General features: G+C 43.3%; 1 protein-coding gene across 3 annotated transcripts in view; it reads left to right on the forward strand.

The window, feature by feature from the left end:
* Positions 1-12085, forward strand: part of PDSS2 (decaprenyl diphosphate synthase subunit 2) — a 234171-nt gene extending 222086 nt beyond the window's left edge. Inside the window, exons 8-9 of one of the 3 annotated variants that reach the window (XR_008959010.1) lie at positions 9373-9474; positions 10205-10289. Coding sequence is in view for 1 of the 3 variants with exons in the window: in XM_026511702.4 (XP_026367487.1) it covers positions 10205-10363 (159 nt within the window). In the remaining 2 variants the exon portion in view is untranslated. Of the gene's footprint in view, positions 1-9372; positions 9475-10204 lie in introns of all 3 variants that reach the window. The other 2 variants (XR_008959011.1, XM_026511702.4) reach the window with 2 other exon arrangements.
* Positions 12086-14402: the final 2317 nt, after the last annotated feature.

A 14402-nucleotide genomic window follows, 5' to 3' on the forward strand; every position in this document is an offset into this window, starting at 1 on the left:
AACCTGTATCTCCCACTCCCCTTCATCCGTTTTGCCCATCCCCCAATCCTCCTCCCCTAAGGCAACCATCAGTTTGTTCTCGGAATTTATGGGTCTGTTCCTGGTGTTTGTTTGCTTATTTGTTTCATTTTTTAGATTCTATATTAAGTGAAATCATATGGAATTTGTCTTCCTCTGTCTGACTTATTTCACTTTAGCATAATACCCTGTGGGTCCATCTGTGTTGTCACAAATAGCAAGATCTCATTCTTATTTATGGCTGAGTAATATTCATGTGTGAGTGTGTGTGTATATATATACACTCCACATCTTCTTTATCCAGTCATCTATCATGGACACTTGGGCTGCTTTTGTATTTGGCTATTGTAAATAATGCTCCAGTAAACACAGGGGTGCATATATCTTTTCAAATTAGTGTTTTCAAAAGATTCCCAGTAGTGGAATTACTGAATCATATGGCATTTCTATTATCAATTTTTTGAGGAAGCCTCCTACTCTTTTCCACAGTGGTTGTACCAATTGACATTTCTACCAACAGTGCTCGAGGGTTCCTTTTTCTCCACATCCCCGCCAATACTTGTTATTTCTTGTCTTTTTGATAGTAGGTAGCCATTCTGACTGGTGTAAGGTGATACCTCATTGTGGTTTTGATTTATATTTCCCTGATGATTAGTGCTGTTGACCATCTTTTCATGTGTCTGTTGGCCATCTGGATATCTTCTTTGGAAAATGTCTATTCAGGTCCTCTGCCCAGTTTTAATCAGATTATTTGGTTTTTTGGGGGCGCCTGGGTGGCACAGTTGTTGGGCATCTGCCTTTGCCTCAGGGCATGATCCTGGCATTCTGGGATCGAGCCCCTCATCAGGCTCCTCTGCTGGGAGCCTGCTTCTTCCTCTCTCACACCCCCTGCTTGTGTTCCCTCTCTCGCTGGCTGTCTCTCTCTCTCTGTCAAATAAATAAATAAAATCTTAAAAAAAAAAAAAGATAATGTGGTTTTTTCGTGTTGAGTTGTATAAATTCTTTATATATTTTGGATATTGACCCCTTATTGGATATATTATTTGCAAATATCTTCTCCCATTCAGTAGGCTGCCTTTTTGTTTTGTTGATGGTTTTCTTCATTGTGCAGAAGCTTTTTATTTTGACATAGTCCTAGTGGTTTATTTTTGCTCTTGTTTCTGTTGTCTGAGAAGACATATCTAGAAAAATGTTACTAAGGCCAATGTGAAAGAAATTACTGCCTATGTTTTCTTCTAGGAGTTTTATTATTTAATGTCTCAAATTTAGGTCTTTAATCCATTTTGAGTTTATTTTTATGTATGATATAAGAAAGTTGGTCAGTTTCATTCTTTTGCATATAGTTTTCCATTTTTTTCAGCCCCATTTATTAAAAAGACAAAACCAAATATTGAATCCTAGAGATTGCTTTTCTGCTCAAAATAAATCCACTACCAAACATTTTCTAGGAGTAGTTGCTTTACATATTTGAATCCATATTTCCATACTCTAATCCAGAGCCCCATTTCTCTGTCTCATCCACAAAGGACTAAGTTTCTTTCTTTCTTCCTTCCTTTCTTTCTTTCTTTTTTTTTTTTTTTTTGAAGATTTTATGTATTTATTTATCAGAGAGAGAGAGAGCAAGAGCACAAGGAGGGCGGGGTGGGGGTGGCAGGCAGAGGGAGAAGCAGGCACCCCGCTGAGCAAGGAGCCCAATGCAGGACTGGATCCCAGGAACCTAGGATCACGACCTGAGCTGAAGGCAGATGCTTAACCGACTGAGCCACCCAGGCGTCCCAAGGACTAAGTTTCTAAAACCCAAATATACTCTATCTTTACTATTTCTGAAGCTAACAATGAGTGGCCATATCAAAAGAAAAATGAGAATATTTTGTAATGATTTGCTCATTGTGACCCACCTATCCTGGGGCTGCGGTCACCACTGCCTTTTTTCTAGGGCTCACAGACCATCTTTTTGATAACCTGTTTTGGAATTTTGCCATCATTGTCCATAAATTCACTGGCCTTTGTTGCAGACGCACCTCTGTCCTCATCTTTTTCTTTTGTCCTGTGTTTGAAGACGTTCGTCAGTTGCATCTCTCATCTCTGTGATTTCTTAACGTCTTTTAGTAGCTGGGAAGGACACTTACGTGCGCTGTAAGCATAAAGAGGACAGAGGTGAGTGGATGCCTCTGTGGAGGTGCTCTGGACTGGAAACTGGGTCTCCAGAGTGAGGAGGAAGACGGAGATGGAAGTGCCGGCAGAAACATCAGACAAAATGAGTGAGAAAGCTGCTGCTGGCGGGGGAGGAGGCTCAGCGGGGGTGCCACACAGTAATTTGTCCGAGAGGAGGGTACTGTGTTAGGAATGGGAGTGGTGGTGGTCTTAAAACGCAAAGGATACCAGAAGCCAGGCCTGAGACAGCTTGGTAGCTGCCTGCAAGGCCTCCCTGACAACCTGTAATGGGCTGTTTGAATGCATGTTTCACCTTAAAGGCCCCTCTTCGTGGAATTTATTTTAATCTTTACAATTGTTAACTCATTCTTTATTTCTATTTCCTTTGTCTTGATGACACATCATCTTTGGCAGCTGTTTGAGCATACTTGTTCTTATTTGACATACAGCCTTTACATTTTGATGCCTCTTATTTTTGTCATCTCCTTCCCCTGTGCACCCCCATCAGTCTTCAGCAGATTCTGACGGGGTCGTTTCTGAACATTTTTCTATGAGGAATGGCACTTTAAAAACACGTGTGGCAGTGTCCTGGTGATAGTACAGACTTGGGGGTGGATCCCCACACCATTTCACAGCTTGCTCCCTCTCCTTTGCCAGCTCCTTCCGGTCAGGGGTAGCTTTGCACACAGCAGGTGCTCAGCCGGGGCTCAGCAATGGAGGAGACCACTGCTCCTTTTACACCTGGGCCTTTTCAAACCTGAGCCCCAAGAGGGCTTATTCTGTAGCCGTTTGTTGTGGTCTCTTTCATAATTAATTATGAGCGTTGTTGAAATTTAGTTTTTCAGAGGCTCTCATCACCCTTGAACTATTTCTGTTTATGATCTCTTGGAATCATGGCAGTCTTTTCACTAATTTTTAAATGTGCTTTCCTAATTTATGGCCTGGGTGTCCAAAACCATGCCTGCGGTTCTTTCTTTTACTGAGTCTAATACCAGGATGGCATTACTTTGTGTGCACGCGTGCGTGTGTGTGTGCGCGTGCGTGTGCCAGATTTCCCATCACCTTTACATCCAATTATGTTGACATACTGAAGCAAAAAGTGCTTCTTCTATCTTCTGATACCTGAGATTATCAGTCAGGCACACCAAGAATTTATCAACTATTAGGATGTGAGTTTTAGTAAATGTTCAAAAGTTGGGAGTCCCTTATCATTACTGCATCTTACATTTCTGACAGCTTCATAATCCCCGTTAGGGAAGCATGGTCCACTTCTCCCGCTTGGTTAGGAGATGTGTGTTCTTTTTCCATAACAGCATGGCTGCCATTTGTTTCCTTTCATCCTAATCCAGGTGTTTTCAACGATAAAAACAAAAACAAAAGCCTTTAACATATCGCTTATACTCCCTTACTCTCTGTTATACAGTTTCTACAGAACAGGGTCTACACCAATTTCCAGATGAGTTTCAGCATCCCCATTCTCTATAGCACTATCTGTTTGGGCAAAAGAAAACTTGGGGTTCCCTCCAATTCTCTTCCAGTGCTATAGAGGGGAACAGCTCTGGGTGTGCAGAAATGAAGCCCAGGTCATTTCTCCAATTTGCTGTTCAGCCTATCTCATCCCAATATCTTCTGCAAAATGAGGTGAGAAGATAAGATTGGGCTTGGGTTTCTTCTAGGTCTTAAAGTCTTTCTTTGGTTTCATTGGAGAGAAGCAGCTGCCTCGTCCACTTCTGCTAAAGCTGCTTAGATCTCATGGCAGGGGCTTGTCTTTACTATTTAAGAGAATTTTTTAACCAAATAGTTTTCACAGGCATATGATGATTTCTCAAAAGGGTCTCATAAAAGCAACATTTATCACCGAAAAGGTGTTTAATAACACCTTTTAATAAATGTTAAATAATAATGCACTTAACTTTAAGTACTTTGCATCTTTTTCTCTCTGTGTTAATATCTTTAATTGGATCCTCTAGCAAGGGATTTGGACTTAATTTATTGCAGGTGATGCTGCACTTATACAATTATTCAGTTGACTTAATTAGAGATTTAATTATATTAGTGCCCTAACGGGCTACATCAGAGAAGTAAAACGCAGACTGGTAATTCACCTTTTTGTATTTTTTGTGTCACTTATCCTACAGCTAAAATGTTTTTCAAGCCATAAAGGCCAGAGGGCATACCAGCATTTCTAGCCATATGCTAATATGGAAAACTCTGTCTATGCATTAGTTTGGTGTTTGCCCAAAGTGTAGGTAAAGGCAAAAGTGGAAAGAATTTTTCTAATTGTGGTCTTATCTCTTGCATTTGTTAGAACCAAAGTTGTAGGTCCAGCCCCTCCGTATTCCTTTCAACCTCCTCCAGTTCTACAGCCCTAGGGCAGCGCCCTAACAGGTGGTCCTGGGAGGCAGCAACTGTGTTTGTCTCTGTATGTCCCACCCCTACTACACACCTAGGCCATATAGGTGCCCAATACATGGCGGCTAAATTGAATTTGATTGTTGCAAAGACTACTAGTTGGAAGTGTGGTCAAAACAGTATAAACCCAACCCAATTATTTTTTCTTTTTCTTTTGCTTTTGCTTTTTTTTTAAGATTTTATTTATTTATTTGAGAGAGAGAGAGAGAGATCACGAGCAGGGGAAAGGTAGAGGGAAAAGCAGACTCCTTGCTGAGCAGGGAGCCCAAGGCGGGACTCTATCCCAGGACCCTGGGATCATAACCTGAGCCGAAGGCAGACGCTTAACCAACTGAGCCACCTAGGTGGCCCCCAAACCCAACTATTTTAAAATACAGTAACTCAAAATATGTACTCCAGCAGGCAAGGTACTCCTTAGGAATGACCTAAGAAGCATTTTTAGGCCTTATTGAATCCAACTCTAGGATTGGGGCCTAGCCATCTGCATTTTAAAGTTCCCTAGGTGAATCCTAGGGCACTGGCTGGCTCAGTCGGTAGAGTGTGAGACTCTTGATCTCGGGGTTGTAAGTTCGAGCCCCACGTTGGGTGTAGAGATTACTTAAAAATAAAATCTTTAAATCAATAAATAAAGTTCCCCAGGTGAATCTTACACTCAGCCAAGTTTAGGAATTCCAGCTTAATGTGCCTTTTGTCACTTTTATTTACAAAGGATGAGATTGTTTTGTCAGGATAGACCCATTGCCTATTCTAATTTTTAGTAAAAATGAGTCTCATTTATGGCCTATTAATTATATCTAAAGGATTTCTTTTGAGCCAATAATTTAGGTTTATTTGGTCGAAGTGTATGCAGATGTGTGTGAGGAGTAATACCTTCAATGAAGAATTAAATTACTGCTGAATCATGAAATGGGCGTTTTCCTCATGGAAGCTGTCAAGTCCCTCGGTATGCAAAGCCCAACTCTGTAGAGAGAAGATTTAAGTATTAATTGGAAGTACAGCAGTCACTGGTGAGAGAAATTAACTCTTTTAGGGGTTGAGTAATGTTCAGTGATATCCTCCCACGTGCTATTTTGCCCTAATCTGAACTACCCTTCATTGTAAGAATTAAGTACCTTACAAGTCACCATCAAATATTCAGTTGGACCTAGCTGAATAAGGTTCAGCTTATAAAGGTTTATAAAGTAACAAACTAAGTGAAGCGGAGAAATGCAGAATGTGGACGCCTGGGTGGCTCAGTCGGTTAAGCGTCTGCCTTCAGCTCAGGTCGTGATCCCAGGGTCCTGGGATCGATCTCCAAGGCAGGCTCCCTGCTCAGCCAGGAGCCTGCTTCTCCATCTCCCTCTGCTGCTCCCCCTGCTTGTGCTCTTTCTATCGCTAATAAATAAATAAATAAAATCTTTTTTAAAAAAGAGAGAGAAATGCAGAATGCAAAACATTGCACAACACAGCCTGGTCCTTTCAAAATGGCAATATCATAGGGAGAAAATATTAAAGTGTCATAACAGATGAATGCAGTGTGTGAACTAGGATTCATCATGATTTGGGAAAAAAATAAAAGACTTAAAAAGAGGGGCGCCTGGGTGGCACAGCGGTTGAGCGTCTGCCTTCGGCTCAGGGCGTGATCCCGGCGTTCTGGGATCGAGCCCCACATCAGGCTCCTCTGCTGGGAGCCTGCTTCTTCCTCTCCCACTCCCCCTGCTTGTGTTCCCTCTCTCGCTGGCTGTCTCTCTGTCGAATAAATAAATAAAAAATCTTAAAAAAAAAAAAAAACTTAAAAAGATATTTTAGAGCCAACTGGGGAAATTTGCACATGGACCAGATATTACATAATGGTGGAGAATTCTTGTTAACTTTCCTAGTTGTGATGATAATATTATGGTTATGTAGGAGAATATTCTTAGAAGCTGCATGTCGAGACAAGGGTGAACATCCTGCAGCCCAACATGTGTTCAAGCCAAGTCGTACCAGCTCAGAGCCTATTGTTAAATATTTCAGAATTTTGTGATTCCACAGCCCTCCGTAGCTTGAAATCAGCCATGATGGGAGTTTTTATACCAGAAAAATCTGCAAATGCTACAAACAGGGTCTTTCTCCTCCCCCAGAGAGTTTATTTACCAGCATACCACTGCCCACAGCTTTTTTGCAAATGGTTGAGAAAACACATACATACAAGTAGATAAAACAAAAATAGCAGAATATGACAGTTGTTGACTGTCGGTAGAGGATATGTGGTCATGCGTTGTGCTCATCGAGGAGTCAGCAGCCTTTCTGAGAAGGCTAATGTGTAATATTTTAGGCTCTGCAGGCGAGGACAGCCTCTGTGGCAGCCACTCTGCAGCTCTGCCACTAGAGCCCAAAGCAGCCACAGACAGTACTTAACTGAATAGGCATGGATATGTGCCAACAAAACTTTATTTATAAAAACAGCGGGGGCAAATTGGGCCTGGGCCCATAGCTTGCCAACTCCTGTGCTAGTCTTTGAACTTTTCTGTACTTTTTAAGTATTTGATAATAATTTTTTTTTTAATTCAGATTTCTTAGTCTAGTTTTCAGAACCTTCCTGGATCCCCTAATATCTACTCCTGTTAAGTTTGTCACACCGATCTGTCTTTATTCCCTGGACACTGTACTCTGTTCTCCTCTGTGCCTTTGCTCGAGCTGTTCTCTTTTGATATAATTCCCTTGCTCCCCTCAACCCCATAACTGCTTATCAACAGTCTCAAAACATGCCTCAGATCTCACCTACTCTGTAAGGTCTTCTTGAATCTCTTCTAATTAAAGTCGATCTCATTTCTTTGATCGCTTATAGTTCTATATTTGTACCTTGGTTTTGCTGCTCTTTACAGTATACCTTTAATTAGTTCCTGATCCATGAGGCAGAGAAGGATCATAGTACTCCTTTCACATAATAGGTGTTCAGTTAATATTTGCAAATTGAAATCCAGTCATGCACCTGTTACGCACATGCCTGCAGGTACCAAGCTAAGGGTGTAGAATACAGAATGTTGGCCTAATTTAGGTTTGGGGTAATTAAAGATAATGAAAATAGAGAGCATGTTCTCTCTTCTTCCCTCCCCCCTCCCTGTTTCTCCATCCCTCCCTCTTTTCCTCCCTCCCCCCCCCCTTTCCTTATCCAACTCTAACTACCTTTGAGGTTGTTGGGCATGAAGCTACAGTAGACCTCACCTTGTGGATGGGTTGGCTTTCTAAGGGCCTGAGGAGGAAGAAGAATTAAGTCGTTCTGAATATTTATAGTGTTTTAGACACTGTCAGGCACTCTATGCTGTCTCGGGTAGTTCCCTCCGACAGTCCTGCGAGGGACTGATATTCTCGGCACTTAAATGGCTCCTCTGAGATTATAAAGCTACAATGGGAGTTTGAATTCAGCTGCGTCGGATACCCAGCACCATTTTAGTGCCTTCATGCATTCAGTGATTGGCAAGAGACCAAGGAATCCTAGGCTGAAATAGTCCTGAAGTTCATATGCAGTGTGTGGAAAGACCAATGGGGTGGTGCGATTCCGGCCAAGTGTAGTATTCAGTACCGCTGGACTGGATGTTGGAAACCCTGGCTTCTGACCACACCTGTGCCACTATCCACCTATGATCTTGGGTGAGCCACTGAGCTTCTCTGGGCCTCTGTTTTCTTCTCTGTATAATTAGAGGAAGAAAGCAGGTTGTTTCTTTTATTCCTTTATGTTACATGCAGTATGCGGTAGCTGCAAGTCTAATGAAGAGATAGATATGGGAATGGAGAATTGAAGTGCAACACTATGTAATAATGCTGTACTGCAGATATGCACACGGTACTCGGGGAGCCCCAAGGAAGAGGGGCATCTAGCTCCTTGGGGCTCTCATCCTAGCTGAGCGTATTCTGCTCAAGTGGAATTTGGGAAGTTCGAATTTGGGGAAATATGGGAACAGTCTGAGGGGAGATGATTGCTGCAAGCAGTTTCCTTAAATAATGATGTTGGGGGAACAGGAGAAAAACAGGCTGGGCAAGAGCTAGATCAGGAAAGGACTTCCATGCCCGGTGAAAGAGCTTGGGCTTTTTTTTTCTGAAGGCTATTGGAAGGTAGTGAAGGGTTTTAAACAAGATCACATTTGCATTTGATAAAGATCTCCTTGGCGGCATGACAGTTGGAGTCCAGGGCAAAGAACTGGTGGTGGGAAGGCACTTTAGGAGGTGGTTGCATAGAACAGCCAGGCACGGGATGGTGACAGCCTGAACTGAGGTGGCGGCAGTGAGAATGAAGAGCGGAGGGTAAATCTGAGAGCTCTAAAAGATAGAACGGCTAGGACTTAGTGACTCTGTCAGTCAAGATGGATACAGACAACCTCACAGTCTCATGGCCTCAGACAACAAAGATGTGTTCCTTGCCCATACTGCGTGTCGCATGCAGGTGGGAGAGGCACTGTGGCACTCGGTATGGTCACTCAGGAATCCAGCATGAGGAGCTTCTCCGATGTGGCCGGTCCATACGCCAGGGGGAAAGCTCTGGAGGGACTCGTGGATGGTTTAAATGCTGCAGCCCAGAAGTGACGTGCATCACTCACAACTCTTGGACTAGAACTTGTCCCTTGGCCCCACCCATCTCCGGGGGCCAGAAAGTTCAGTCAAGGGTGAGCAGCACTGGTACAGCCATGGTGTCTGACTGGAAATGAGGCATGAAGGAGGACCCCCAGGTTTCTGATGTAGGGAGTTAGGCAGAGGCATTCACTGAAAAAGAGAAAGTGGAATTGGAGGAAGGGGAAGTGGACTGACCAAATCATTATAAATCTCTTTCAGCTCTGAAGTGTCACCCTTTCACTGGTCCTTCCCTGTCGTCAAAAAGAGGGATTAGAAATAAACTCCAGTTGTTGGCAGGAGTTTACTTTATTCTTTACAAAGGTGTGTTTCGATTCATTCTTCCCAGTCGAATAAAGGCTTTTAGTTTTAGGGGCGCCTGGGTAGCACAGTCGTTGAGCCTTCGGCTCAGGGCGTGATCCCGGCGTTCCGGGATCGAGCCCCACATCAGGCTCCTCCGCTATGAGCCTGCTTCTTCTTCTCCCACTCCCCCTGCTTGTGTTCCCTCTCTCGCTGGCTGTCTCTCTGTCACATAAATGAATAAAATCTTAAAAAAAAAAAAAGGCTTTTAGTTTTAAACATGTAGTGTTCGGATCTCAACTAGGTGTCTTTCTCGAATTTTCGTATGGACTATTGTGTCAGCATACAGCATTAAAAAAAAAAAGTGACTAAGTAGGATGTTAATGAAGCCTTCCTCACGTAAGACCATCAGGCTGCTGAACTCAAAATGCCAGGGATGTAAATGCCCTCCGCTGTCATTACCGCCATGCCCCAGCAGGGCACGTTGCAGGGTGTCAAGGGCTGGGAGTCGGGGAGGAGGTGTAATTAGGCTGATTGGAGCCTATTGTGCTACTGTGGAGCACAGACACCTAGCAGCCTTAGGGAATGTTAGTGCCTCAGAATCACTGGGGAATGGTGTCCTCTTTCCCTCAAAAGAACAGAGCAGAGACAGCGAATCCATATTGTCTCCCCTTCTTTGTTTTCCACCTCCCCTCCCCAATTTAACTGTGGTACCTTAAAAACTGACTTTTATTGTCCATTTGTTTCTTAACAGTTGCGAGAAACAATCAAAGCTGGCAAAGGTGTGACTTCAGCTATTGACCTGTGTCGTTACCATGGAAACAAGGCACTGGAGGCCCTACAGAGCTTTCCTCCCTCGGAGGCCAGATCTGCTTTAGAAAACATTGTGTTTGCTGTGACCAGATTTTCATGACACCAAATTAAAAAGACACTATTGTTCGTTCACTGAAAAAAACAAAAAGCAAAAACACTGGAGAATGAAGAATGAGGTGATCAGGAGAGCTTTCGTGATGAAATATCCAAATGTGGTAATGACTTTAAAAACATAATCCATTTTTTTTCCTTCCTTTTATCACATTGCTAAATGAATCCTGCCTTCTTTTTGGAACTGCTACAAACAAAATTAGAAGAAAAAAAGGTCAAGCAGTTTTCACTTGTCACGCCAGCAGCACACTTGAGGCTGCAGTAGCAGAAATAATTAATGAGATTCGCTCCTGTGACCTCAGCAAATGGACAGGAAATAAGTCTTTATTGATTGGACCGAGCCAGGGATGGCGCCAGGGCGGTGGCCTGTGGTTTTCCTTCTAGAGAGGGCAGAGCAAGCTGGAAGCTGCAGGTGTCAGGAGAAACACGGTCGGTGCCAGCCAGGGAGCACTGTCCAATCAAAAACTAGTGACCAATTTGTCATCACAGTAGTTTTGATGATTAAGAAAAAAATGTGCTTTGTGTCCTTGCAATTACGTCTCTGTGTCTATCGGTACAGTATGAATATACTTCGCACTTCATCGTTTTTGTAAGATTTATTTTTTTTTGGAAAAGTTGCTGAAAAAATAATGCTAAATATTTGAAGTAGGAGATTAAAATTTTATCAGATGTTAACTTGGTTGTAGTAGGAACGGCTTGTTTTTCTTTCGAGAAGACCAAATATTTTTTTAAACACCTTTCAAAGAACCAAACTCTTTTTTTTAAGCCAAACAGGATGCTTTCTTTCAAGGAGAATGTATTCATTTGTCATGTTTTGGTGTAAAGAATCCTTTAGCTTTTACGAGTGTCACATACATAACTGTTATTCTGGGGAATAAACTGGTGATTTTTTTTTTTAATTCAGAATGTCAAAATTTGGTCTTGAACCACAGACATCCAGTTACAGAAAGAATACAAGCAATCTCACAGGCCTGCAATCAGACACTGTCTCTGTGTGGTTCATAGGAGATGATTTTTGTGGTTTGCATGCATGCAATATGAGAAGACCGTTGACAAGAAGGCTGAGTTTACATAAATGATCTAGATTGAGACACAGCTACCTTTCTTCCTTCTGTGGTGTAATTACAGCCCTATCTGGAGACAGTGAACACGGCAAACAGATTTTATTACCTCGTTCACTCAAACACTAAATGATGTTATTTTAGTTAAATTCCTTCCCCCAAAAGTTACGAAACCATTTTATCAGGACGCAGCATGTGGCATGCAATGAAGAGAAAATGTGAGCTGCACAGGTTAAGGTATTGTATTATGAAATATTTTTAATTTACTTAAAATATTATAATTGTACAGTTTATGCTACTACAATTTGAAGGCCTATAGATTTAGCTTAAGAGAACATTTTTTGATTGAAATGGTCTTTTCTCAAAGAAATTGGCTTAATTAGTAACTCTGGTTAGATGCTGGAGATCAGACTAGGTTTTAATCATTAACTTCGTGGGAAGGAGGAGTTGTGCTTTGTGTTCTCTAGATGGGCGGGAACTTACCCAGAACTGTAGGTTTTCTGAAGCAGATGGTCGGGTGTACAAGCAGGATCCCCGGGCTTGTAATTCTGCTTTAGCAGCTGGTTGGCTGTGTGACCTTGAGCAAGTCACTTCCCTCTGAGCCTCGACTTCCTCATCTGTTAAATAAATGAGAGAATGTATGAAGTCCCTTCCGGCTTTGTTTTATTTTCTCAAAGTCTGCCACTTCTGACCCTGGATAACAAAGATGCTCTGTGAGGTTCAGGGAGGAGGAAAGGTGAGACCCAGAGAGAGGCTACAAAGGAGTCCATAAAACTCAATGGCAAATTTCCTCCTACACCGCCTCGCAGCTTAGGGCCTACAATATTCCGAGCTCTCTTTTGTAAGGCAGGTAATCCTGGACTCCTCTGTTTCAGCACCTGCCCTTCTGCTTTCTCCGGGACCTTTCCTGCCCTGGCTCAGGGGTCCCGCCCTCCGTGTTGGGGGAGCTCTGCCTCTGCCTTCCCGCTCAGCAGAGTTCTCACTTGCCAGCCTCCCTGCAGGCTTTCATTAAACCTAACACACTGGCCAGTTCACTCTCCAGCTTTAAATAGAGTCTTTCTTCACGCCCCTTCTTTAGGGGTATGTTTGTTAACTCTTATGTCCTTATAATTTCAGATAATTTAGGGAGAAATTTGGGCCACCAAGACACGCCTAGTCACACCTCTTGGCCTACCACCTGGGTGCGGCCAGGGACATCACTGCTGACTAGGTAAGACTCTGGCCTCATAATATCCCCTCCACCCCCTCGCCATCGCCCCCCATCCCCATTGTCTTGCTAGAGGGAAGAATTCCTTCATTAGCCATTGTGCTGCTCCCCTCTACCTGGTCCCCTCATCTTGTAAGTTGGCTCCTCCAAACCTCATTCACTTCAGGCTCCTGAAACCAGCCACACTCTCCTCCCTGTCAGTCTTGTCTTTGTCGGGTATGTGCCAGCTGCACTGAGTGCTCTCTTCTTCCAGCCCCACCCCTTTACAGGTGCAGAAGCAGGCCTAGGGCACCGCCTCTGACTGCCTGGCCTGCCCTCCCTCCCCACCTCCCCGTCACGTGGCATCTCGTTCTCTCATCCTGTGCTTCTCTTTCTTCCTTTCAAAGATCTCAAGCCTGTAGCCTCCTATCTCCTTCCAGCCCCCCCCCTCGAAATTCCTGAGTCTTCAGTGTCTCCTCTGCTGGCTAACTGTGTCCAATCCTCCCGATCCCCAAAATGAACTCCCCCCCTTCACGCTGTATATCCTTCTACCTCCACTTTTGTTCTTCTCAGCTTCACCAACACACCTTCTTAGAGTCTGCTGACTCTTTAACCCTCGCAACTGGTCATTCACTACCAGTCCCCACCACCTGGACCAGCGCCAGTGCTGTAGACACTCCAAGAATGCTTGTGGAACAGATCTATCTGGTCTCTCGCCGCACAGCGCTGAGATGGCCTTCTGACAGACGGTGGCCTTTCTGTGAAGTTGGCAAGCTCTGTCCCCGCACGCAAACTTCAACGGGGCATTCCAGGTCGCTAACGCAGCCGCCCCTCTCCCTCAGCACCCTTGACCCACCTCTGTGCAGGTCCTTCCCCTCCTCTCTGTCCTCCTTCATACCTGACACATCTCTTAGTCGCACCCCTGGAGACATTCTTTTCTAAACATTTATATTCTATTTCCCCAGACAAAAAAAGCAGTTTCTTGCCCTACTAAGTTTTCTGCTTTTAAATTCCCCAACTTAGAACACCTGTTTCCTGGCATAAAAAAACAATATCAATGAGATATGGATTAGATAGCTGTTTGCCATTCACGATTACTTTGAAAGAAGATACAGTTTATGACTATCATTAAACTTTCTTGTAAGTTTTACTTGATAACAGTAAATCCTCTTCATGTTTTCTTGCTCACATAATGTGGTTATCTAGGCACACTGAAAAATAAATTATCAGTGTCATTGTTTGCCTGGTCCAGGTCTCATTCTCTAATGTTTGAGACTCTGTCTTACCCATGCCAGTAGTATTGCTTTGCCCCAGGATGTGGGTGACACCAACAAGTTGGGATAAAAGACATATACATTAGTACAAAATGCTCCAAAAAGATAGAGACCATTTTTAGGCCCAGTATCTACAACACATTGAACTCCAGTGACCACAAAGTAGTTGGAATAATCCCTGATGATCTTTTTTCAAAGCCTGACAAGGTGCTGTAACATGGCCCTCTTTGAGCAAGCGGGTTTGGGGGAATTATGTGTAATCAACAAAACTGTGCTAAAGGATACTTCTCCTTTTCTTTTTTTTTTTAAGACTCTAGCTAATCAGCAAGTTCCACTGATAAAGCGAATCTTGCTTTTCAGAAAATCGTTGTCAGGCTCCTTCCTAGAGTTCTTAATTTGTCTTCCCACTTTAAAATCCTGTGGTTAAGATCACCTTTCTGACCAATAGAAGCTCCGGGATTTATCTTTATAATCTGTAATGACCGCCTCTCACAGTAGAGAAGACAT

This window comes from Ursus arctos, unplaced genomic scaffold, assembly GCF_023065955.2.
Source record: "Ursus arctos isolate Adak ecotype North America unplaced genomic scaffold, UrsArc2.0 scaffold_13, whole genome shotgun sequence".
In the NCBI taxonomy this organism is placed as follows: domain Eukaryota; kingdom Metazoa; phylum Chordata; class Mammalia; order Carnivora; family Ursidae; genus Ursus; species Ursus arctos.